At 34.9% G+C, this 25,441-nt stretch overlaps 2 protein-coding genes across 3 annotated transcripts; both read right to left on the bottom strand.

Moving 5' to 3' along the window:
* Positions 1-2,318: 2,318 nt before the first annotated feature.
* Positions 2,319-6,292, bottom strand: CPR32 (cuticular protein RR-1 motif 32). The gene is made up of 4 exons (NM_001173248.1): positions 6,204-6,292; positions 4,997-5,136; positions 3,344-3,498; positions 2,319-2,634 (listed from the first exon to the last, which is right to left on the bottom strand). Exons 1-4 carry the CDS (start codon positions 6,210-6,212, stop codon positions 2,474-2,476), a joined length of 465 nt encoding a protein of 154 aa, NP_001166719.1. The 5' UTR covers positions 6,213-6,292; the 3' UTR covers positions 2,319-2,473.
* Positions 6,293-16,211: 9,919 nt separating this feature from the next.
* CPR33 (cuticular protein RR-1 motif 33) lies at positions 16,212-23,606 on the bottom strand. Of its 2 annotated transcripts, none has more exons than XM_012695254.4 (4): positions 23,431-23,606; positions 19,424-19,554; positions 18,611-18,782; positions 16,212-16,623 (listed from the first exon to the last, which is right to left on the bottom strand). In XM_012695254.4, exons 1-4 carry the CDS (start codon positions 23,431-23,433, stop codon positions 16,471-16,473), a joined length of 459 nt encoding a protein of 152 aa, XP_012550708.1. In that variant the 5' UTR covers positions 23,434-23,606; the 3' UTR covers positions 16,212-16,470. The 2 variants fall into 2 exon arrangements, with proteins under 2 accessions (XP_012550708.1, NP_001166718.1); NM_001173247.1 differs by lacking the exon at positions 23,431-23,606 and adding an exon at positions 19,603-19,620 and having other exon boundaries at positions 16,471-16,623.
* Between the last annotated feature and the right edge of the window lie 1,835 nt (positions 23,607-25,441).

Below are 25,441 nucleotides of genomic sequence, written 5' to 3'. Positions count from 1 at the left end.
CTCGACACAAAAATAGAGAAAAGTATCATTGCAGTATTTTTTCCAATGGTTTTGTTTTTATTGCATTGATTTTTGAACGAGCTCACGACCCAGCTGACGTCAGGCGGCTACCGGAACCTTTAGATATCATAGCGTGAATGCTACCATCCATTTTGAGAATGAGGTTTAAATTTAAATTGTATTACAGTACAGCGGTTATGGAACTTTTCCAATCGAAACGGATTTAGGGTATAAATAGGCAAGGAGCTTTCGGGTATAAATAGGTAAGGATATACCTACCCGTGCGGACTCACAAGACACTCACCCGCTAGTGATGCAATTTAAGGGTTTGCTTGTTTGATTTTAATTACACGACGTCTGACCTTTTTCACGACTTTAGTACATTCTTAACATAATAACTGAACAAAATTTGCTACAGTCACGTAAAAAATAAAAGTGAAGCAAACAGACATTTTGATTGGATGGTGTCCTTATTTTAGGCCGAGAGAAAATTGCCGGACTTTTATATTTATACCTTTGTATGGGTTTCATAGTGAGATAGATTATACATCTACAGCAAAACTAAGTTATGATGTATTTAAATGTAACACCGAATACTTATATGTTGTATTGTATATGGGTATATTTATAATGTGAGTGTGTTTAAAACTGAACTATTAGCAGCTGGACAAATTTTGTTGAATTGTTTGGATATACAATTGAATCAATTGACTCTATAATTTAGATTTAAAATTGAGCCCAACGGGTGACGCTGCAAACGGGTTTTTGAAGTGAAACTTCTTTAGGCGCGTTGAGAATAAAATGTTACCCGTGGAAGACTCGTTACGGCCAGAGAGAAAAGATACAATTTAGGAAGAGCGAGAGTGAGAAAATAGACAATGCGTCTCGCGAATCACTCGACCGTGGAGTGAGGGAAAGAACAAAGCGAGCTAGGTCGTTTCTCTTACACACAGCATTCCTTATTACAAGAGAAATTTGATCTAAGGATGAAAATAAAGAAAACTACTACACACCGCAAAAGAAGTTTCCCTTCTTTCACGTGCACCAAGTTACACGCACGCCATTTTTTTTTAGAGCAGGCACCGATATCTGCTCGGCCCACTTGTTTACTGTAAAATCATTAGAGTCGTGTAATGTGCATATTTTATGATCAAGCATCAATGTTGGATCTATGGGATCGACGATTTAGGCCATTGAGTTCCACGTCAGAACAGGACTTTGTTAGGCGATGCGTTATGAAAATCGCGGCCGCCACTGACTTCCCGACTCCGGCTGACGCAGAAATCAGTCATCGTCGACATCCTAAACACGTCCTTACAGATCCACCCGATCCACTAACATTGTTATTAGACGTCTGAAGCTCTAGCATTAGGAGTAGGCATAGGACTCTTGGTAATCGTACTCATTGAACACGTCACAGAGTTCGGTCGTCAATGTACTGCATTCGCGAAGCAGCTGCCCTTGAGCTGTTAGGTCTCCATCAGGACGAGCTCATGTGCAACTGTTAGCAAACACCATCCCTCCCGGCTAAGCCCATACTCGCCCACCTGTTCTGGTTAAACCTGAAAGGCCTCCGGGCCACCAATGACCACTCCATCCTAATAAATAAAAGTAAAGTATGATACAATTAACAAAGTTATTTACGATGTAAGGATTGATTATTTAAGAATTTAAGTGTCCACAAAATACCCCGCTTAATGGCTAGCTAGCTATCTTCCTGTATTCGTGAAAAAATACATAAAGGATACATTTTTAAATATTGTTTTATTCATTGGTGAACAAGTTCATATACGGCCTTGAGATTTTGACCACTTCTACATAATATTTATTTATTTATTGCTGAGATGGGTGGACCAGCACATAGATCACATAGTGTTAAATAGTCACCGATGCCCATACACATGAACATAACCTAAATGCCGTCACCCAATTTGAGACATGAATTCTAAGTCTCAGCTTTTACATTACGACTGCTTGATGTACCGACCCTTGCGGACTTACAAGACGACCTTCTTTAAAATTCGTAATTTTAATTAAGTTAATACATCAATTTTATCTTATTGTGATTTATAATTGTAATAGTTATGTCGCCTGAAAACACATTAATTTTATCTACAAAAAAAAATCGACCAAGAAATTGTTCTAATAGAAAGGTTAACTATTAACAAAGCCGAGAACGTGTTTAAAAATGTCCAATGGTTGGGATCGTTTATGAGACAATTAAACACCTCAATAGCGATGATAAAACAGACGAGAAATACTTTAGAACTACTCGTACCAGTATGTTACATAGGCAGCAAAAGAAAACCACACATCTATTTCGTTTCACATTTCTTTTATTATTTTAATATTATAAGTCCTTATTAAATAATAAAAATCACAGTAACAAGTTATTCGTACTTATGGCTATTACACATTAATGTGTATCGATAGGTACAAAGGGTGTGAGTATTGTCAAGATGTCCGGTATTGTTTAACCGCGGAAAGGCTGGTATTGTTGGGGTTGGTAGGTTGGCTGGGGTTGGTAGGTTTGCTGGGGTTTCTGGGGCTGAGATTCGATGTATTGAAGAGCCCGGAGGATGGCTTCTGGGATCGGGGGAGGAGTAGGAAGATGAGCACCTTCTGGGCGGAAACCTGTAAAATACAAAAAAAAGATATTAGCTTAGTTTTCGAATTATTAACTGTATTGATATCATTGAATTACGTTTTAAACTAACTGAAAGAAAAATGCGAATTTGAATTTTCGTAATACGCTTATATTAGGTAAACGAAATACGTGATATGTTTCAAAATTATTCTAAAGCGGCAGTTTACTGTTCCGGTGTTGTACGCTACCAATGTAATACGATACCAATGTAATGTACCGGCATGTAATTATTACGCTCAGGTCAACAAGATGAAATCGTTTCGTGTTGTTGTGATAAGTTAATTAACACTAATAATTAAATGCAAAAAAAACATTAAATGGAACCTCATGTACGAGTATGTTTAGATTATCATAAAACTAAGATCTATAGTTCAAACATTTTATTTAGCGGTTTCTGTGTTCGGTAACTTTATTGCTTCGATATTGCGCGTCCATTGTTTTAAAACTTTGAGTTTTTCATTTAAAAATAATGAAACGCTTGTATTTTTTTCTTTCTAGAGGTAAGTTTGTCTATGTCATTCTTTCGCTGAGATGTTATGTAGATGCATCGCTTTACTGTTGTGTCATACTGATCAGCAATCATGCTGTTATATTAATATTGTAATATGTATTATTATTACAATAAATCATATGATTAAGATTAAGTAAAATAATGAGGCTTTATAGTATGGCATAAAGGAAAGGAAAGTAAATTACCGTTCTCATCAGCGACGTAAGAAACAGAGATAGGGATGCCCTCAGGGGAGGTGTAAGTGAAAGATCCTTGTGCAACTTGGGCTTCGGCATCCTTAGCTCCAGCGTTCTTGAGGTAACCTTGTTCTTGAGCAGCGATGCCATTGCCGGTCTCGTAGCTGAAAAAAAAACTCCTTGTTAAGTCGTGCAGCTCTAGATTATAGGTATATAGCCGTACTCGCTCGCTTCGTTGGGTATTTAAAATTAATATTATTATTTATTGTCATTATTGTATAAATATTAGCCTATCCATTAAGTACATGTATTTTCTACACGGATACCAAGTTTCAAGTCAATCGGATGCAAGGTTCAGTAGTTATAATGGAACATCCGTAAAAACCACTGTAGATTTATACCTTATATTAGTATAGATTTATGGCCCTAATAGGCAGACGAGCATACGGCCGACTTGATGGTGAATGGTTACCGTACCTCATGAACGTGAGCAATACCAGAGTGCAGAGGCTTGGCTCTGACGTTGCCTACTATTATTAATATTAATGAACAATAATTTCATGTTAAAGTAACAATATGCATAAACGTATGACCTTTAAGAGAATTAATCATCCAATTTAAGGTTATGAAGCCGAAGGAACTTTAGTTCCAGACCATGTGTAGTTGAGAGGTCACCAGGACATATTATTACGATTTCGTTGAAGTTCGACTTCGTAACCCTACAATATTTGATTCTAAGCACGAGAACAGAGGGCTTATTTTGCAACAGAGTATATAGCCTTTGATTTAAGCCTTAAATCCTTAAAGAGCAAATTTAATAATATGATTGAGTAAGGCGTTTTCGGGTCACAAGATCGCGTTGTATACTGTCAATCTATTGCTTTTAGGAATGTTTTGATTTTGAGTAGAATTTAATTCTTAGGAAAGGCTCAGTTTCGACTAAGCAAGCTGCTATTCACGATATAAAATATGGTGGAAAAATTGAAACGTAGGCCGCAATCCTAAGAAATTTTATCATCAATTCAATTCAATAAATTTAAGTTTCAAATGTGATATCGATCACGGAATACATTGTTGGGAAATTTTACATTATTGCGCTAATATTTTTTATGGTCACACGGGTCATTCAACCTTTACTTTATCTAATGAAATTAAACGCGAATCATTATATTTTGCAGTTATTGATCCTACCGTCCTTTTGGTTACACAAGCAGGAACAAGTATGGTTGCACAAGCTCTCACACAATCCTCGATCTCCTTACCATGTAAATCACATGTGTATCTTTTTGTCATTATAGCATTGACTGTCGAAAATTCTTGAGAAATGCCAATTCAAACTGAATAGTATAGTTCAAGGTAAACTAATTTCCGAGGGATTGAGACGATTTATGGCGTGTGATGTGGATCAAGGTGAAATTGTGTCAAGTGTGTAATAAAATGTCTTTACGTGCTCAAGATGATTCAATATTTTAGAAAATGCGTTGTGACTTATTCATTTGAGTAAGTTAGCAATAGATTGTGTCATATGGTCATGTAATAAAATACCACGCTTTACCTTACAAGCTACGGCTAATAAGCCATTATTAGAATCTTTCGTAATAATTTACACCTATCGAAGTAGTTTGTGTTACAATTCGAATACATAGCTTTTAATTCTCTTACCTGAACTGGTATGAGCCGTCGAAGTTCACGTCCTGTGATTGACTCAGGATGGGAATTACTTGACCTTGGTATTGTTGCTGATACTGTGTCAGCTGGGGGGCGGCGCAAGCCATTGCCACCAAGGCGGAGATTACTACGAACTGCAAAAAAAAAACACATTAAAAATTATTTAATTTGTGCAAAACTAACCAAAACCCTCAAGTGTTTGAATACCGGCTCACGGCAGGTTATTTCTGCCGTGAAGCAGTTATGCGTTTCGGTTTGAAGGGTAGGGCAGCCGTTGTAACTATACTTGAGACCTTAGAACTTATATCTCAAGGTGGGTGGCGCATTCACGTTGTAGATGTCTATGGACTTCAGTAACCACTTAACACCAGGTGGGCTGTGAGCTCGTCCACCCATCTACGCAATAAAAAAAAATGGTAGTACCTGTAAAAGCGAAATGATTGTTTGCTTTGTGGCACAAGTAATGAGATGTATGTAGAATAACTGCGGATTAACCTTTGTTCCACATACTTTTTTTTTAATGAAACTAACTTGCAAAATGCTTTATTCTTTGATCATATATTTCAAAATGGCCATTTACATTTTTATGCCACACCGAGGATGAAACAGTGATCCGTACGTAAATAGAATGTCAATATTTCGTAAAGGTTTCAGAAATGAGATAACTCTGGCAATTGCCAATGACCACAACATTTATTTAACATTCGGTATATAAAATATAATCGATATAACCATTCGAAAATCTCAATAAAGCTTTATTTAAACAATTTCGGCCGTGACCATTGTTTATGATATAATTACGCAGTTATAAAAATCTATTTTACAAATTCTAATTTGAATATAGCGCTTGAGATGTAGTTTAAAATATAAGTTACTGATGTTAATGGATTTTATTCTTGAAGACCAATTTATTTTAATAATTCTTAAAAATGAGAATTGTAGTTAATGAGTGGTTTTTGTTGATACATAAATTATACCAGCAATAAAGGCTAAACATTTAATTACTAGTGGTAAAACTACATTGTTTTTTTTCTTCTTATAAATTATCTTAAATTTTGTTTTCAAATACTTAAAAAGCCATCTTTACCGATTTTGAAAATCAATAGATATATTAAAGAAGTTGGTGGTAAACAAAAGTATGCAATGGTAAAAAAAATACTGGCAGTAAAATGTACAAAGTACATTTACGAAGTTCACTCACCGATTTCATTATTGATATTAAGATATTCTTTTTTTGAAAATATAAAATCTAGTATGTCGATGATCTACGTTGAATGTGTGAGGCGGGAATGATTTTTCAGATCGACCGGCGTAGCTTATATACTACGCGACGCTGACACACCTCGTGAAATTAGAGTATGCGAGTTCAACCGCGGAGGCTTCGAATACCGCATCGCATTTTTTTATAGTGCTTAGATAGTTGGACGAGCTCACAGCCCACCTGGTGTTAAGTGGTTACTGGAGCCCATAGACATCTACAACGTAAATGCGCCACTCATCTTGAGATATAAGTTCTAAGGTCTCAGTATAGTTACAACGGCTGCCCCACTCTTCAACCCGAAACGCATTACTGCTTCACGGCAGAAACAGGCAGGGTGGTGGTACCTACCCGTGCGGACTCGAGGTCCTACCACCAGTAAAATCGCGTCAAAGCCGCCCGCCCATAACATTTAACGTACTACTCATACGATACAGGTTTCTAACAAATTATATCTGTAGTGCATTTTGACATTTCATTTCTCAGTACTCGGTGATGGGATGCTGTCTGCAATACGACACTCAAACGCCTTCTTCCTACGCCTACTTCACATTTTTGCGTGTGATATCGTGGAGTGTTTTTTTGTCCTCTGTTTTCAATCTGTATTTATAAAGCAAAAATTATACTATCTCTAATTTAATGTTTGAATTAATTATGGTACTCTTTGAAGGTACCGTTAGTTATGGTTGCCCTTTGGTGACTACAAAACCTTGTAATATATACGAAACATCGGAAGTTGTACAATTATATCATATTAATAAGCCCATTATAAAATCATAAAATTTTAAAAGTCATAGTAGTACACGTACATTTTTTTTTCAAGAATGAAAGTAATTAAAGTATTTTTGAAAAGTTATTCTGTTTACGTAATATAAACGTATAGTTTTAATGTAATGCTTAATGTAGACTTTACTTGATTTATTGTTCTAGTACAAGATATAATCATCTGAAAGATACTTATTGGTTATGTTGTATAAATTATGAGCTTCATATATCATGTAATTACAATATGTTGTACTAAGTTTTAATTGATTATTAAATAATAACTTTAATACAAGACCTATTTAGTCCTGCAGAACAGCTTTTTAAAATTTAATTTTAAAACCATTTTATGAAGGTTTTTTAATTTTATTTGATTTTCATCTGTTGCTCTTCTAAAATTGGCAACGAATTCGCCTTGAATGTTAATTAATTACTTTTAGTGCTTATTTGGTTTCTATAGTGCTTAACATTTTAAATATTCAATCACCATCGGGAACAATTTAGGTATATCTCATTCTTCTTGCTATGCGTCTATTCATCTTCTTCTCATTCTTCTTGCTATACGTCATTAATTGTTGTCCGTTAGTTTCCAACACTTCGTTTTATTCAACGTCACAAACAATAAGTATTCTGTATATCAATCAGGCTAGTAAAAATAAGAAGCTTTTAAGTTTTGTTTATTACATAGTATATAGTGGAGAAGACAACAGGAAAACATTGCACCAGTATACCTACTTTTTTTTTCCCCTACCTATACCGATAGCCTTGAGAGGCTATTTCAGCTTCACCCTAACGTGTGTAGGTGAGCTCACGGAGCTCAAACCGGAGTGTTGCTAACACTGACCCTAGCAAGAGCAGTGCTTCGTAGAATCTACTACCGGATCGGAAACGCGACCCACTGAGAAGATCCGACGAGAAACTCAGTGGGCTCAGTGGGCAGTCTATGGGTTAATTCGCTCGTCGAGCCCTTCGTCGCAAGCGACGGGTTCGGCGAGGACGGTGCTTAATTTATGCTACGGATACACATTGTTTTAAACTTGAGGACTTTCCTGAAACCTCATTCAAAGAAGGAAATGTCATACAATGACATAAGTTCATTACAGGGCCAAATGAAATGTGGTAGATCGTTGAAAACGCTTTGTGGGTGCACACAATGTTTCTAATTAATATGGATAAACTTTACACCGATGGCGTTGGAATCTTAAAAGAGAATTCTTTTGTGAAATATCGACGTGATGGCTCTTTTTCTTGACGTTGGAATATTCACCCTTGTCACCGTTCATTGGACATATTTACTTTAAATACGATCTCATATTTCACAATTTGTGTTTTATGAGATATATTAAATTCTTCGTATATTCGTCGTATTATTGGTCTACAACAAAATTTGGCTTTGATCTATCTGTTCCACTTTTGACTACCCTAATTTCTTGACAATACTCTAGAACTGTTTCCACGGTGAAGGAATAACATCGTGTAATAAAAATCAAACCCGCAAAATAATAATTTGCGTAGTTACTCGTGGTTGGACATCGTGTGAGTCCGCACAGGTAGGTAGGTATCATCAGCCTGCCTATTTCTGCCGTGAAGCAGTTATCCGTTTCGGTTTGAAGGATAGGCCAGATGTATTATAAAAACTGAGATCTTAGAACATCTCATGTCCTAAGGTGAGTGACGGCATTTGTGTTGTAGATATCTATGGTCCGGGTAACTACACACTTAACCAGGTAGGTCGTGAGCTCGTCTACCCATCTGAGCCTTAATTACCATTGATTCCATACCATAGGAGCCACGCATTTCCTTTAACGGGTCTCACATCTCATATGTACTATTACACTTAACATTGTTTTAGCGAAGCATAATTCAGCCTCACAAGTAATTTAGAAAAACCAAAAATGGAGCATATAATACATAATTATTTTAACTAATGTACGCACAGCACAAATATCACAAGACACGCAAAGTAATATGCTTATGCTTTAATTTTAATGAAAATACTCTGACTTAATACTGCTGAGCCTCGAGATATAACACAAATTTATCTACAAAACAAAACATACCATTGAACTAGTTTAGGTAATCCTCAGCACAATATCTCGCATCAAAAAATCTACAGACGGATGTTAATCTATTATTTGAACCACAATAGTTTTATTCATATATTAGTATTCCCACAGAGTTAAAACGTAAAGGTCAAAAGTGAGTAATATCAAACTGGACTCGTTGGTAACCGCTCGCGTATCAGAATAATCAAGACGGCTGCATCACACGGCATCATCTGTTTTATTTTGACATTCCGCAAAACCGTGTAATATTATTTACTTATTTATTCTTAACAACATTATAAGCTTTCTTAATTTAAATAGTACCGAATAAAATTAAACTCATATTTTATTTGATAGTATATTCTTATTATTATATCCATATTTTTTCCTAATCACTATTAGCTTTTTGCGCTTTAATCTCTGGTAAAATCTTGAATTCATAATTCGTTGCTGCTAGGTCCTCATGTTCCCTCAAGAGAGCACGGAGGAATAATTCGTTCTTAATTAAATACGGCTATATACGTAACCAGTGGCCAAAACCGGTCACCTTTTGCTACTATTTGTCTAGTTAGACAATAAACCAAAATAGGCCCGCTCGAATTAAAAAACTTTTGGCATAAAGTTTTATTTTATATCATTAAATTCAACATGCTAACGACGCATCGATTCGACCATCAATAAAAATCATTCTTTAATAGACAATTAAATTAAATGTGTGAAATTGCAAAATAATTTGTTTGACCTTTACTTTTGAACACTATTTGTATGTTTATAGATTACGGACCATCTACAAAGCTGGTTAGTTGCCCTCAGGGCAAGGTTCATTTGCTGATGTGCTGTTTAATAAGATTGGTAACCCATGCTCTTTCTACGTTGGATGGATAATCCATGCTCTTTCTGCGTTTCCTCCTCTAGTGAATATTAGTAACGTTGCTGTGTTTAGCGAATATACAGACATAAGAATCAAATATGATATCTTTTTGGTACTTTAAAATCTAATTTTTAGTGTCTTAAAGGTTTGTTATAATAAAACGTAAACCATAGAACCAAAATCGCAAGAGGAGAAGAAAAAAAAGAAATATTATTAAGATACAATTAGATACCTATAAATACCAGTGTTCCAGCTATCAAGCCTACTGTACTATTTTTTCCTAAGCGTTAAAAAGTGTAACTCAAATTACATTGCCATAGAAAAAAATGTTTTCTATAATGACGAAAGAGCTCTTACCGTACCGTATTTAATTATTTAGTATAACAAGAAATGCTATCAGATTCTTTCTGAGAAATAAGCGACTATCAATAATTAAAGATAAATGTTGTACGAGTCGCGGAGATTAGTGAATTATATTATAGTATATATTCTGTTGCCAGAGAATATCCTCCAAAATTTCAATCACTAGATGCCCTCTTAGTCTATAATTCAATCAACTGTTTCACACGTCTGATAACGTTTGCGATACGTCATTAAGATCAGTAGAGGATGTTTGTAAATCCATTGGCTTTAAAATTATTCAAAAATATAAGTAAATTGGATTCCCATCAAGATATCATTATCTTTATATGCCGATCACTGACACTATGATGGATTATTATATTATTAAAATGTCAGAGTGGAGGTGCGTTAAATCATCTGGAAGTTTTAATGTATTTAAATCGTAAATTACCTTTATTAAGCGTAAGTAATTATATGTACTGTATCTATCTAATCAAAAGGCATTTAAAACATATTTGAAAATGTATGAATGAATTCGCACGTCTTAACTAACATTAAATTTTAACCTGTTATTTATTACTTATGATGTAGACAAAAATAAAGAAATAAAACATTTATGTACATAATTTGTGTAACAAAAAATTATATTATAACTAGACATGCCACACGGTATCACCCGCTTTAAATTGTTGAGTCAGCAATAATGAAACACGTTGCATTTTCCGTCTTCGTTTTGCAAGAATTAATTTTGTCTCTCTCTCTCTCTCTGATCCTAGTCAGAATAGTAGTAATAGTAGTAAAAGTAGTAGTAGACAAAAGTAGTCTAAGGAGGCTTACCAGTCGATTCATAGATGCCTACGTAAAGTCGAAGTCAAAGTTGTTGCTTAACGGTAATCCCACCCAATAAACTGGAAAGTATGACTGTTTTGCGCCAGGAATAGTCTGAACGATATATTTTAAAGTACCTATGATATCTGGATGATATACATAGAAGAAAGTAAACACTTCTTGTGTCCCTTCCCGGGGACACGGTTTGGGCCTTGGATAGATCCATTCTGCCCGGGCTTGTTCTGTATTTATGCCAGGGGTGATCGTTATGCTGGATGATATAGAATGGTGATGATTAAGCTGCACGATAAAGAGATGATGATGATGAATGATGGTTTCAATTTAATACACGAGGTTATTCTTTCATCGTGAAAGCCATTTGCGAATCAATATGAAATATGTGGTTCCTTAGAAAAATTGCTAATTTGAACTTCGGCGTAGTCTCAGTGCTCGATAGGAGTTAAATTGTCGCACACAATGTTATCTGTTAGGTTGTCACGTCTCTACAATAACAGTATTTCCGCCAAGTAACCAGAAGAACCATTTTTCATCATCATTTCATGTATTCTGACGTGAACATCTTTGAGTAATTACTACTATTTCACCGTCATCGATTCGTTGTTGGATAAGCAACTGTCTTCGTGAGTGACTATCGGATTAGTTATGCCCTAGTTAAAATTAAAAGCACCACCATTCATCAGAGACAGCTGAGCTTTCAATCTTATGTCAAACGGTATTCTTATTATAGTTTACGTATACTTCGAAATCCGCGTAACTTCCAACGGACTGTACCCTTGTTTGTTCATGTTACTCGACTAAGTAATACAAGAATTAATGTTATTTTATTCTTTAAACTATCATAATTCACTCGTGATAAAACACTATTCTACGAAAATTTATGAGAGGTTTTTTTATGAAATAAATACTCAGAATAGCTCACTGAATCAAATAAAATTCCTTAGACTGGTATTTGCGAAAGAATAAACGAATGATTCATGCTATTTTCATGCAACATTTCGCTTAATTTGCGTAACACTTGACCCACGTGTGGTTATGTTTCTGTACGATAATTTAATTAAAATACACGCCTTTTACTGCACCGTCTGCTTATTAACTAACCGCTGTGTATAGACATCTCGCTGCGCAAAACATAAACTGCAACATTCCGTTACAAATGATGTTTATTGTTATAAAATGCTAAAAACTTCCGTATTTTTCTAAGGAATCCTTGAGCCTCATTTTGATGGATCGATGGGCTTATGTTTGTGTGTAATATATTTTTATTGTTTTTTTTTTTATTTTAATAATGATCCGGGAGGAAGTATTTAAGGAGGATAACGTTGGGACCTTGAACTTCTAAATAGTTCGGTTCGAGATTGGTAACAATTTTGATAGATTTGACTCAGTTCGTCTCACGTTATTTTGGCAGTTGTTGTTTATGGGCAATCAAAAATGATGATACATAGTTGAGTTTTAATTCGTAATCGGAGGAATATCTTAGATTTCAAACAAAAAACTTAATGAACAACAAACAGATTAGTTTTCGATAAAATCATAATCAGTGAACATCTTTCGAAAAAAAATCATTTTTTCCTGAACGAAGGATAATCGTCATTAAATTGCATAAAATTAATTTATGTCAGAAAAATGAGTGTCATCCACTACTGACCGTATAATATTTCAAAAGGACTTGACATTTTCTTTTAGAAACATCTTGTCAAATAACAGGACAAACGAGCGCTGCCATATGTAGACACGCAGACTGAAATTATATTTACTTTACATTCTAGACTTGTATACTTACGCCCACTCGTGGATTTTAGTTTTAGATATAACTGAGGAATTGCTCTGAGGAATCGTTTGAGATGATACCATAATCTCGTTTTTACCATCAAACCACTCGCCACTGGAGTAGTGTTCATCCATACTATCCGGAGCCACTGCGTTCATCCACAGTGCGTTTCAAGAGATCTTTTTTGCCACGTACCATCCGGCTTTGGAATGAGCGCCCATCCACGGTGTTTCCTGAGCACTATTTATTTATTCCATTCAATACAAAGTCAGGCTTACACAAAAAACATTATTATAATTATTAAGTACTACTACTATGCTAAAAATAACATTATTTTAGAAAAAAGTATTCCCCAACTATCGGCAAACACGTCAGCATTTCGGACAGAAATTCGTTTAACAGCGCAATTGCCCTGGCCGTTGGACAGTTTCTAGCTATATATATATATAGCTATAACGTCTTCTTCAAACGAGCTTGTGGAGAGTACTCAACGGTAGGCAACAGCTTGGCTCTGCCTCTGGCATTGCTGACGTCCATGAGCGAAGGTAACCACTCACCTTCAGGTGGGCCGTATGCTCATCTGCCTACAAGGGCAATAAAAAAATAAAGCTCAAAAAAATATTTGTTAATCTAAGCTTTGCATCTGTTGAACATATGATTTTGTTTTGAATACACCATTTTGCAATGGCGGCGATGGTCAGAGGAATTTGCATATGTCTGGTTCTAAACGGTTACCAGAATATCTAGATACCACGTATGTATCATTCAACTATGTACTATGTCTCATACAACTAATGCACTAGTTTAAAATAACTTCAAAATACTTAAGATATTACTTTATTTTCATCAGATTCTTCTTCTTTAGACTTATCACATAAGCAGATTCACATTGTTGCTTATTCTTGTTTTCTCTTTTGATATGTAGGTATTATCTTGAAGAAAGTACTTTAGAATTAATAACCTAAATTTGACCATTTGTTTGACGCTGCAGAAAGAAAGTTTTAAAAAAGTTTTTTAAGTCGTCGTGGCCTAAAGGATAAGATGCAACGGTGTTTGAATCTTGCAGACAAGTAGCAAATTTTCAAATTTTCATATCTGTATATCAGTACAGCCAGCCTTTCAAGACAATAAAAACGTCAGCAACAAAGTTGTGTTAAAAAACGTAGTTTTTGAAACAATTTAATGGAATCAAATCTACCATTTTTATCGAGACAACGGAGAAGGAAATTTTTGGTGGCCCTATTTTTAAATATATCACGCATCCATCACTTCGTAACTCATAAATAAAACAAGTTTTATCTTTTTGTATTATTTTTGAAGCAGATGGAACACAATAGGTAAATTAAGAAGACAATCCTGAGTGGACCTTGAAATTCTTATCCGGGCTTTACTTTGCATTGAGTTTACCGAAAAAAATATACAATTCCTCTTTTTTTTGTTGTTTTTAAGACAGTATTAATAGTAGTTAATAAAATGACATAATCATCATTATTCTCGATTAAGTAGATCACAAAAACTGAGGAATTTCATGTGAATTCAATCGTAATGTAATATATTTATATTTAACATATTTTTGTAAATGATAAAATTAAAAAGGTAGTAGGTAGTCTATTTCCCAGAAAATACGTTCAAGACTCCATATTTCAAAGTTAAACTTAATTCATTGTTCTCAAAACATGTTCACCTTTTATTCAAAATCCATCCATTATAGTTTTATTTATGATGATACGAAACTCCTAATTTACATCATCCAATTATATGTGGGCCGTTTAGCGTTGTATTTTTATTTCATAAAAGATCGGTAGGCAGCGGCTTGGCTCTGCCCCTGGCATTGCTGAAGTCCATGGGCGACGGTAACCACTCACCATCAGGTGGGCCGTATGCCCGTCTACCTACAAAGGCAATAAAAAAAAAAAAAGAGGCCTACATTAAAATTTAAGGTTATAATTACTATTTGCAGTTAAATTCCAATTTTATAGTTTAATCATTCTCGTATTTTATTGTAATTTATGCTGTCACAATTTCTGGATAAGTAATCAATTAAATTTATATCCTTTCCGACTGTTTCCGTTGTGTTACAACTTCAATTTCAAATTTTAATATTTATTAGATTGTGAAAAGACTACAAGGTCCGTTCTTGTTTAAGATTTATTTAAAAATGTCGAAATATGTATCACACCTATTTTGACGCCATCGACTTCAGAATGTTAGCAACAGTTCGCACGAACGCTTAGTGTTTTTGAACAAACATACTCTTTGAGGATTTTCAAAAGAAATAGCTAATCTATTTTCCAAATATACAGCCCGGATTTTAGTATTTTCCATTTATGTTACCGCTACAGTTACTGCAAACATTCACGAGACACAACCAAGTATAGGCTCCGATTTTTTTATTTTTATTTATTGCTTAGATGGGTCGACGAGCTCACAGCCCACCTCGTGTTAAGTGGTTGCTGGAACTCATAGACATCTACAACGTAAACACGCCATCCACCTTGAGATATAAGTTCTAAGGTCTCAGTATAGTTACAACGGCTGCCCCACCCTTCAAACCGAAACGCATTACTGCTTCATGGCAGAAATAAGCGGGGTGGTGGTACCTACCCGTGCGGACTCACAAGAGGTCCTACCACCAGTAATTTTACTGGATATACTAAACCTATATTTTACTGGATATAATAAGCCGGGTCGTACCCCGTGAAACATCAAGTAATCAAATGAATCATGTTATGCATTTTGCACAAACACTTGCTTCTTGTTTGCAGGACATTTGCTTCTTGTCTGCAGGATTCAAAAACCGTTGCATCTTGTCCTTTAGGCTACGACGACTTCAAAAACTTTTATAAAACTTCCTTTCTGCAGCGTCTTAAGCAAAAATGGAATAATTTAGGTTATAAATTCTAAAGTACTTTCTTCAGTGTACAAGTTGAAGAAAGCCTGATGATTTAATGAATATAAATATTAGTAAAGTAAAATTAATATATTATGTAAAAACTGTATGTGTTTAAAAGTTTGTTTGAATTGAAGCAAAGCTGAAAAAATACTTGAATATCACTTTTAATATAAAAAAGCTAATTTAAAAATCCAACCCTGTGCGAAGGATGACTAAGAAACCTTTTAAAAATGTATATTTCTGCAAGTTAAAATACCGCTGCAAACTTTATAAAATATTTGTAAATCTAAGAACATAATTTACACTATTAGCATTATTAATCGATTCGTATTTTTTTTTAATAATCTATAAAGGACAAAAGCGTATTTATAATAACAAAGAGTATTGAAATGAAAACCTCGCATAAGTCGAAACAAAATTTGATGTTTTCATATTTTTATTAAATGATAAGACTTAACTGCTGTCTCAAAAGACATGATTACTCCGCTCTCAAATACCTTTATGTATACAATTACAAAAGTATCTCATACTCGTATTATCATATTTTTTAAACGTTATGCTCGGAAAATAATTTATTACAGAGCAATAAAATTTGATACGCATCTACAAAAATATTTAAATAATAATATAATTAATGCATAAAAGCCGTATATTTTTAATGTTATTGAAAAATAAATCTAGAATCTTCCTCTTGGCTTGAAGGGGGCTGGTTGTTGATACTGTCCTTGAGAATTTGAAGAATCTTGGGCACTTGGAGGAAGAGTTTTCAAGTAGTCCAAGGCTTTTTGAATCGCTGGAGGAATCGGTGGTGGTGTGGGTAAATGATCACCCTGTATTACATAAAATAAAAGTTTGATAAGATTATATAAAATTTCAGTCACAATTTTTTTGTTTTTGAGACTAGATGCCTCTCCTGAGACTCGAGAAATGAGGATGTAGTTAAATTTTGTTGAACTCAATGGTAGGCAGCGAATTGGCTATGCCCCTAGCATTGCTGACGTCCATGAGCAACGGTAACCACTTACCATCACATGGGTTGTATGCTAGTCTGCCTACAAAGGCAATAACTAAAGCATAGGGAATTTTTTCATAACAATTAGCATTGTTTGAATTTTGATTACAAAATTTAGCCGCAATGCCTATGTGGCCGTAGTAAATAACAAAAATTTACTCATATGTAACCGCTATGATTTGTTGATTCACATTAATGTTATGCAATGGTTAATGTAGGCTTACTGTGAAACACGTGTAACATTGGGCATTAAGCTCTATTCAATTTGGTAACATGTCACCCGAGTAAACTGGTATAGGATCGACCAATCATCCCATTTCTTAAGAGCAGGTCACTGCGGGTCGAATTCTGATATTTTGAAGTGACATTTATACAGATGTTAGCCAACCACGATGCGGTGGATCGTCCACACTCATTGCATCTTCCTCAAGCGATTTGCGAAATTATGACCCATGCTTAATTCGAAAGATATATTGGGTATTTTGTGACGCCTAAACTCAGTAAAGTTTAATTTTATTGGTAAATTATACGTATTATACCTAAATTATAATTTTAATAGTTCCGTAATATGCTAGCACTTCAGAGCCTCGAACGTGCTGACAAAGCATATTTGGGTATTTTGTGACGCTTAAACTCAGTAAAGTTTAATTTTAATGGTAAATTATACGTACTATACCTAGGTTATAATTTTAATAGTTCCGCAATACGCTAGCACCTCAGAGTCTCGCACGTGCTGACAAAGCGTATAATTATAAATTTGGCGTGACAGTTACAATGACACTAACGATCAAAATTAACCAACACTATATTAATTATAAAACTGACATTTAAGTTTTGTAATAAACCGTTTATATGTAGGTACGGGTTCGATCGCTTTGTTTCTGTTAAGACAGCAATGGCGTTGCGTCCCAAGCAGCGTAGGTGCAATTTGTTACAAAACAAACATTTTTTCTAGATTATGAATCTTAGTTTGTCGAAGAATATTTAACGTAGTATTGTGGGTCAATGTTTATTTCATAGTTGTGACTAGATTTGGACTGATGCTCAGTCGAAGGTCATCTAAACGTTTTTTTTTTATCTAGATTGGGTTTTTATTGACTATAGAATTCCAATAAATTCGTTCTGTGTTCAATGCACTAAGCTTACGTAATATGAGGAGATGTAAGTTTGAGGAATCCTTTATGTGAACGTTGTTAAATTTAATTGTACGCGGACCAGCTACAACTCGTTTTGTGTGCCGGATTCCGTGAAATATCTGACGGCGGGCCATTATCTTGTGATTCCCTAACGTAAGATGTCAAGGATTTCGCTGGTTCTTTACGACGAGTTTAAGATGCCTCTGTACCACAGATCGTCGAATCGATGATTGAGCAAATTTTAGTCAATTACAATTTTTTACTGGTGGTAGGACCTCTTGTGAGTCGGCGCGGGTAGGTGCCACCACCCTGCCTATTTCTGTCGTGAAGCAGTAATGCGTTTCGGTTTGAAAGGTGGGGCGGGCAGCCGTTGTAACTATAATTGAGACCATCGAACTTATGTCTCTAGGTGGATGGCGCATTTACGTCATAGATGTCTATGGGCTACAGTAACCACTTAACACCAGATGGGCTGTGAGCTCGTCCACCCACCCAAGCAATAAAAAAAAACATATTTATTCATTGTCGTGCTGGACAGGATTTTGAAGAATCGTATTATCAGCTGAAGATGTCAAAGTTAAGCGATGTTGACCAGTGTGCCGCTCTATCTTCTAGAGCTGGCATTAACGTAAAATCTCTCGCTGTCCATCATTTAGTACATTATAATACCTGAGGTTGAAAACCATTTTCATCGGCGATATATGAAAGCGCAATTAGCGAACCATCAGGTGCTTTGTAGCTGAATTTTCCTTCAGCTACCTGCACTTCTTCACCTTCTCCTTTACCGAAGTTTTTCACGTAGCCAGTCTCTTCAGCGTTTATTTCATTTCCGGTTTCATATCTAGAATTTGCAATAAATGTTCATAATATGAATAAAACGAAACGTTTCTTTGAAATATTAATTAATACTTTTGTTCTTAATAACCTGTAGGTTTTTTTGGTATTTAATGTTCTAATCAAAATTTTATTAAAGTATAATTTTCTATGACTGGTAGCATTTTTCTTTTGTTACAAGAACGCGATTCAATGCAACGACTCCAAGTCGGGGGTTTTATTGTCACGAACGGAAACACTCATAAGAGACAACAAAAGCACCTACAATGAAATAGGTACATTGAGTACTAAATTTCTTTACCAAAGAAAAACGGTGTCTCTGAACGGGAATTGAACTCGGAGCCCACAGTAAAGTAGCCAGAGCTCTAACCACAAAAAAATATTCTATAAAGATTTGGTATTTATATAATTGAATATTTATATTAAATTCAGTGAAAAGGCGCATGGTGAGTTTATCACGAAGCAGTCAGTAGTTCCAGTTTGAAGCGAAGAACAGCCATTGTAGTCGTATATTACAATTACGTTGTCTATATGAATCTCAGCCTTCAAAAACAGTTTAAAAAGTGTGACGGTAGGCTATTTCTGTGAGCGATAACCATATAAGTGTGTGAGCGAGTCTACCCGATCAGAGCAATAAAAAAACCTTACAGCCATTTGTAGGATCCATCGGGATTAGGTCCATCAGATTCATATCGTATGATGGGAATGGGATCATTAATTGAATGTTGTTGCGCATGGACTGCGTAAAACACTGCCAATGTGCACAACAGTATTGAGATCTGAAAAAAAAAAACAATATTAAAAAAAAAAAATTGGCATTGTAGAACCTCTTGCTCCTCGATCATTAATAATTATCACTACTAATTAATAATGATCGCTGCTATGAATAAGCACTATTTTTTTTCTTGGGCTTTTAATAGTGCCGTAAGATATGTACAATAAAAAAAACTTTTTTTATGAACAGACTTGTAATGTAAATAAATAAATTTATATTTCGGAGGGTACCTAATTATGGAAACAAAAAAAAAACGCTCGGCATATTGTCTTATGACAGAAACACTTAATTAGTGTCGTATTATTTGTTTGTAATTATTATCTTTTTGAAATACATTCATAGTCTTTTAAATAAATAGTTTATCTATTTATTACCTTAGAGATATATTTATTTTAGTCCCCTAGCTCTAACGTAAAATTAAATTTATCCTAAGCTATAGATGTAACTGATATTATTGAACACTATCATTTTCTTAACCAATAAAGTATTTCGCAATAAAACTCAAAAGTACGTATGTTTCAGAGCGGCACCGACATTTCGATATGTTTTTGATAAAGTTGTTAGTGTGAATTAAACATTAATATTTTTTTGTAGCTCTCAGATAAGTATAAACTCCGACATTGCTTATGCAATTAACAATTTTAATAAGCTTATAAGCTACTAAAATGTTGTTTTATTGATATTACTAGGATACTACGTACAAATAATGATGTTAATATATAAATCTAACTTTTTTAACCGATTCAAGAGTTACTTGTTAGCTTCCACAGTAAAAAATTCTATTGTGACATTTTTTTGCGCTCGCCATAATGCAATTATTTTTTAATGACCCAATATTTCTTTTACTATTATAATTAAAATTTATTAAACCAAGAGCAATTATTAATAAACTTAGATATTTAAATTACCACTCACTAAGATACAGAAAACATCTAGATGTGTATATTAATCACGTTTGAAATCTTGCGCCAACATTTACTACATGCGGAAATACTCAAACAATCGGAACAGCGGGAGAGAGTTGCATAGGTTTTCTTATCGAACAATATGCCCTGTAGTCTGGATGGAGTGTTGAAATTGCGAACCGCAATAATTTAAATGCAACACGTATGTGTACTTAACGTGTTGACGTCGGTGCTTATGAGTTCAATGACATGTGTTCAAGTTTGTCTTTTGTTCTTACTTTCTGTCAGTTTTAAGTTTGAGCCCAAGAATAAATTTTCTTAAACTGCCTCTTCTGTTTTTGAAACTTGTTTGTTTTCTCGATAGATATTATAGGAGCCTTTGAAGTACCCATAGGCTATATGCTCCAAATATTATTAATTGGTATTAACTGAAACCTCATCAATGCTTAACACGAACTTACAATTTTGATTTTCTCACAAATATGCTAAATCACTTTAGAAACAGCGCGAAGAGAAAAATATCTCTGATATTCAGGTAAATGTTGCAGAAATATCAAGTTTTCCGATTATGTGACCAAGTTAATTGGAAATACGTCAAGTGTGTTTGAAGTGAGAGTAAACTTGAGCACAAATCTTCTAATATACATATGCTCACAAAGAACATTCCGATTTATATTATTGAGCAGTCATATGTGGGGGCATTCTCGCTATGTAATCTATAAGCTTTAGTAATCACTTAACACCAGTGAGCCGCAATAAGCCGCGAGCTCTTCTGAAAAACTTTACCAATGATAGTTAAGTTTATTATACAGTTTATGACAAATTCGTAAATTAGTCATTTGCACGAATACGGCATTATTACCCGTTAGGACATCAAGTAGTAAGTGAGCTATTTCAAGGAAAGCTATTAATGGCATTACTTGTTTATCTAGCATAATTTTGCTTGATCGAAATAGAAGAATCTCAAGAAATATTCAATTGACTATATATTTATTATTTTATATAACTGCAATGATAAAATTTTATAGTTGAAAATAAATATTAATACAAAATTATTAAAGCTCTACAAGCATTTTTTTTATCTATTACTTCAAGACGGAAACCGACGAATGATACAATCAAGGGATGTCAATCATTTTGCGCAAACTAGACGCGGTTAGCTAATAATAGCTGCAATTATTATTGTTGTGAATAGTTATTGAACTCAATTTCTAAATTGAAAAAAAGACAGCCGCAAGTAATCACATGGTATGCGTAACCAAAATGGATAGACATAGTTCTGATGAAAATTACATTGAGATAGGATTGTTTGGAGCATTGACACTAAGTTATTCGTAATATTGAAAAATTATTTGTTTTTGATGCATCTTAACCATTACTCAATATTATTTAATCATCGTTTAAAACGTTTATTAGAGATGAGATTTTTGCTATACATGATACAACTATGCACACGCGTAAAACATGATCATGGACTGCTAATGTCCCCGGCCACGAAAACGATAAAGTATATACAAAGCGTCTGAAATTGTGTAACGAAGAATACAATCACGTAACGGCAACCTTAAAATGTTCACGATTGACTTCCACGGTGAAGGAATAGCATCGTGTAATAAAAATGAAACCCGCAAAATTATAATTTGCGTAATTACTGGGGGTAGGACCTCTTGTGAGTCCGCACGGGTAGGTACCACCGCCCCGCCTATTTCTGCCGTGAAGCAATAATGCGTTTCGGTTTGAAGGGTGGGGCAGCCGTTGTAACTATACTTGAGACCTTAGAACTTATTCTCAAGGTGGATGGCGCATTTACGTTATGGATGTCTATGGGCTGCAGTAACCACTTAACACCAGGTGGGCTGTGAGCTCGTCCACCCATTTAAGAAATAAAAATAAATAAATTAAGTGTTAAGTTTTACTGTTTAACTTATTGTTAATAAATAACAAGTTAGTATAAATGATAATAAGCGAACGTGGTGCGTACACATCGCGCGTTCTTAACTCAGCACAGCACATATAGCAAACAAAACGTCCGCTTTTGTCTTGACGAAACGTGACAAAGCGGGTAGAAACTACCGGAACAGCTAAAGAAAGGATTTCGTGATCCGACAACGATCTCGTTGAATTTCACCCCACATTGCATATTTCCGCGTCAAATACGCGACGATTCTCGACCTTATAATAAACACGAACAATGACTAAATTCAGCATATTAACATTTATTTTATAATTATCCGTTTCTTTAGATTCTGAACTCTGAATACTACTGCGAAAACTGTTTCCAATGTAATATGTTTATATGATATGATTTTCTATAAACTTACGTACTTAATTTTAGTTTTCTTTAATTTAAAAGTCCCTTCACTGCGCTCAATATTTCAATAGAATAACTCAATTTAATTTCCATATGTAATTAAGTTTGTATATATAATGAGTATTGTAATTGATTTCGAAGGTTTTCTCAGAACAAAAGCCTTTAAATTTGCTTTAGGCAATTTTAACTAGTGGTGTTGTAATAATTGCAACATTATTACGATTGTCTACTTTTAGATTACACACAAGCATTTTCAGGATAAATAATTTTTTTTTCAGTAAAAATAGTACTTAAATCGATCATCACAAAAGATTTCGAAGGAACTTATTGAAAAAAAATACCAGATTATTATATTGTACTAGCTGACCCGGCAGACTTCGTAATGCCTCAATCAATAAATAAAATACCTAAACTTTTGTATAAAATAAACTTAAAACAAACAAAAGGAATCCGTCCGACGGGGGACACATCAAAGGAAAAACAAAATTTGTATTTTTATTTAATTCCGAGCATTTTCATATTTATCTACCTTTTAAACCTCTAGATTTTCACAAATAATTCATGACCAAAATTAGCCAAATCGGTTCAGCCGTTCTCGAGTTTTAGCGAGACCAACGAACAGCAATTCATTTTTATATATAGAGATTATTTAAAAATTTCTCACCATTGTGTCTGGTAACAGGGGTCTGTAAAAGAGTCCGGATGCGATCAAAGACAGCAGAAATGTGTGCTCAGTGACACACCATGAGTCTTATATAGCTGTTTGTTTACCTATGAACTTCGTGAGACCCGTTGTCAACCATCCCTACAGCTCATCTCGGCCTTCTTACATGCGGACGCTGTTTACGCATTATGCATTTTAAACAATTCTCTGATGGAAATCAAATTACTGAACACGATTTTGATAGATTGGAATGATAATTGGATTGTTTCAGCTAGTTTCCTTCGGATTTCGTTCCCATGGCGTTTCGGATGCTACTGATCGCTTTATTTCAATAATTAGAAATAAAAAAATTGAAAATTAGACTATTCTATAGTATATTGATGTATAGTTTTTATACGATCATAAATAACACGTACCCGATTTTTAAGAATCATTTTTATTTATTCGGTAAGGACCCGATGTATTTCCTATCGTAATTATGATATAATTATGCGTTCAAATCGTAGGGCAGCTACCAGTTTTGGTTAATACAATACGTACTGAATGTCCACAGCCCTTTCCATCTCGCCCCTCATACCCAATGTAGGGTACCCCTTTCTGAGGTCCCACTTTGTCCCCCCCCCCGTGTGGCCCACTTCCCCAACACGGGAGTGCGTTCGACAACTCCCTATTTCAGGCTGCCCCGTAAGGGAGCCCGGGATTGGTGAGTGCTAATGAGTCACATAGTTATTTGTAGATTACATTCGTATATATGTATTATGTACAATGCAGTAATGGCATGACATCTTGGTGGTTACTAGTTATTTTAATTTTTAGCTTAAATAGTATTAGTTAGTAAGTAAGAGAAAAAAATGTTAGTAGAAGAACCTGAGGGTGGCTGCCACTGAGCCTCACCGTACCACCTCAAATTCATCCTCAAGCCCATCTCATTAATCAAGCCATCGCACATCACACGTCATCACATCATCACCATCGTATTATGTTTAAGTATACATAGATTAAACTTCACCGACCCTACCGAGACATGCATACCAGTACTCAAGCACCTCTACCTTATTCGGCAGAGAGCTTCTTCGCGGGCAAAGGGGTTCACTCCGAGGTCCGTGCGACGATGACTTCACATACTAAGATGTTCCGCTATACTAATTTAATAAAGTTTTTTTAAATATCAAATTGATCTACTTAAATGATGCTAATAGAAGTAATTAAAAGTAACATAGGTAAAAGATATGACTAAAGTAATAAGGATTACCCGGCGTCATTTCATGTTTCACCAGGACAGGTGAACGAGCAAAGGCTCAGCCAGGAAGGAAATATACCAAATTTTAGTACACCAACTTAGTCTGGCCATAAACACTGTTACAAGTAAAAATAAACAAAATATTACATTTGAATTTGGAATCTGTCATATTTATATGACTGCTCATTGAGTTTTCTCATTTTGGCGCCAATACATTGTACGATATTTTGCGATATTAAAATGGAGTGGGGTGATAAAGGGAACCGAATCGCTGTGATTGCATTACACAAAGCAGGTATGGAGCCAAATGCAATTTTTAAAACTCTCCATACGCTTGGTATTAGTAAAATGTTTGTGTATCGGGCTATTAATAGGTGCAATGAGACCTCCTCTGTTTGTGACAGAAAAAGATCTGGCCGTACACATAGTGTTCCTACGAAAAAGGTGGTCAAAGCAGTAAGAGAAAGAATTCGAAGAAATCCTGTCCGAAAGAAAAAGATTTTATCTCGGGAGATGAAGATAGCACCTAGAACCATGTCGCGCATTTTAAAAGATGACTTAGAACTTGCAGCTTATAAGAGACGTACTGGTCATTTATTAACTGATAGTTTAAAAGAGAATAGGGTGGAAAAATCGAAACAACTACTGAAGCGGTACGCAAAGGGAGGTCATAGAATAATTTTTCATTCCGATAGAGGCACCCGTCACGTGCGGACGTGCTCATCGACCACTCGATCGCCCGGTCTTTGTTCGCCCGGCTTTTGTTAGCCC

This window comes from Bombyx mori, chromosome 22, assembly GCF_030269925.1.
Source record: "Bombyx mori chromosome 22, ASM3026992v2".
Taxonomy (NCBI): Eukaryota; Metazoa; Arthropoda; class Insecta; order Lepidoptera; family Bombycidae; genus Bombyx; species Bombyx mori.
The sequence above is the reverse complement of the archived record's forward strand: the minus strand, read 5'-3'. Positions and strand labels throughout refer to the sequence as shown.

What these genes read in the sequence shown, in the direction of transcription:
- CPR33 (NM_001173247.1), bottom strand. An exon ending in GATGGATCCTACAAATGGCT is followed by an intron (nt 18,783 to 19,423) that starts GTAAGGTTTTTT and finishes TGCAAATTCTAG; the next exon opens with ATATGAAACCGGAAATGAAA. An exon ending in AAAATGGTTTTCAACCTCAG is followed by an intron (nt 16,624 to 18,610) that starts GTATTATAATGT and finishes TATGTAATACAG; the next exon opens with GGTGATCATTTACCCACACC.
- CPR32 (NM_001173248.1), bottom strand. An exon ending in GACGGCTCATACCAGTTCAG is followed by an intron (nt 3,499 to 4,996) that starts GTAAGAGAATTA and finishes TTTTTTTTTCAG; the next exon opens with CTACGAGACCGGCAATGGCA. An exon ending in TTACGTCGCTGATGAGAACG is followed by an intron (nt 2,635 to 3,343) that starts GTAATTTACTTT and finishes TGTATTTTACAG; the next exon opens with GTTTCCGCCCAGAAGGTGCT.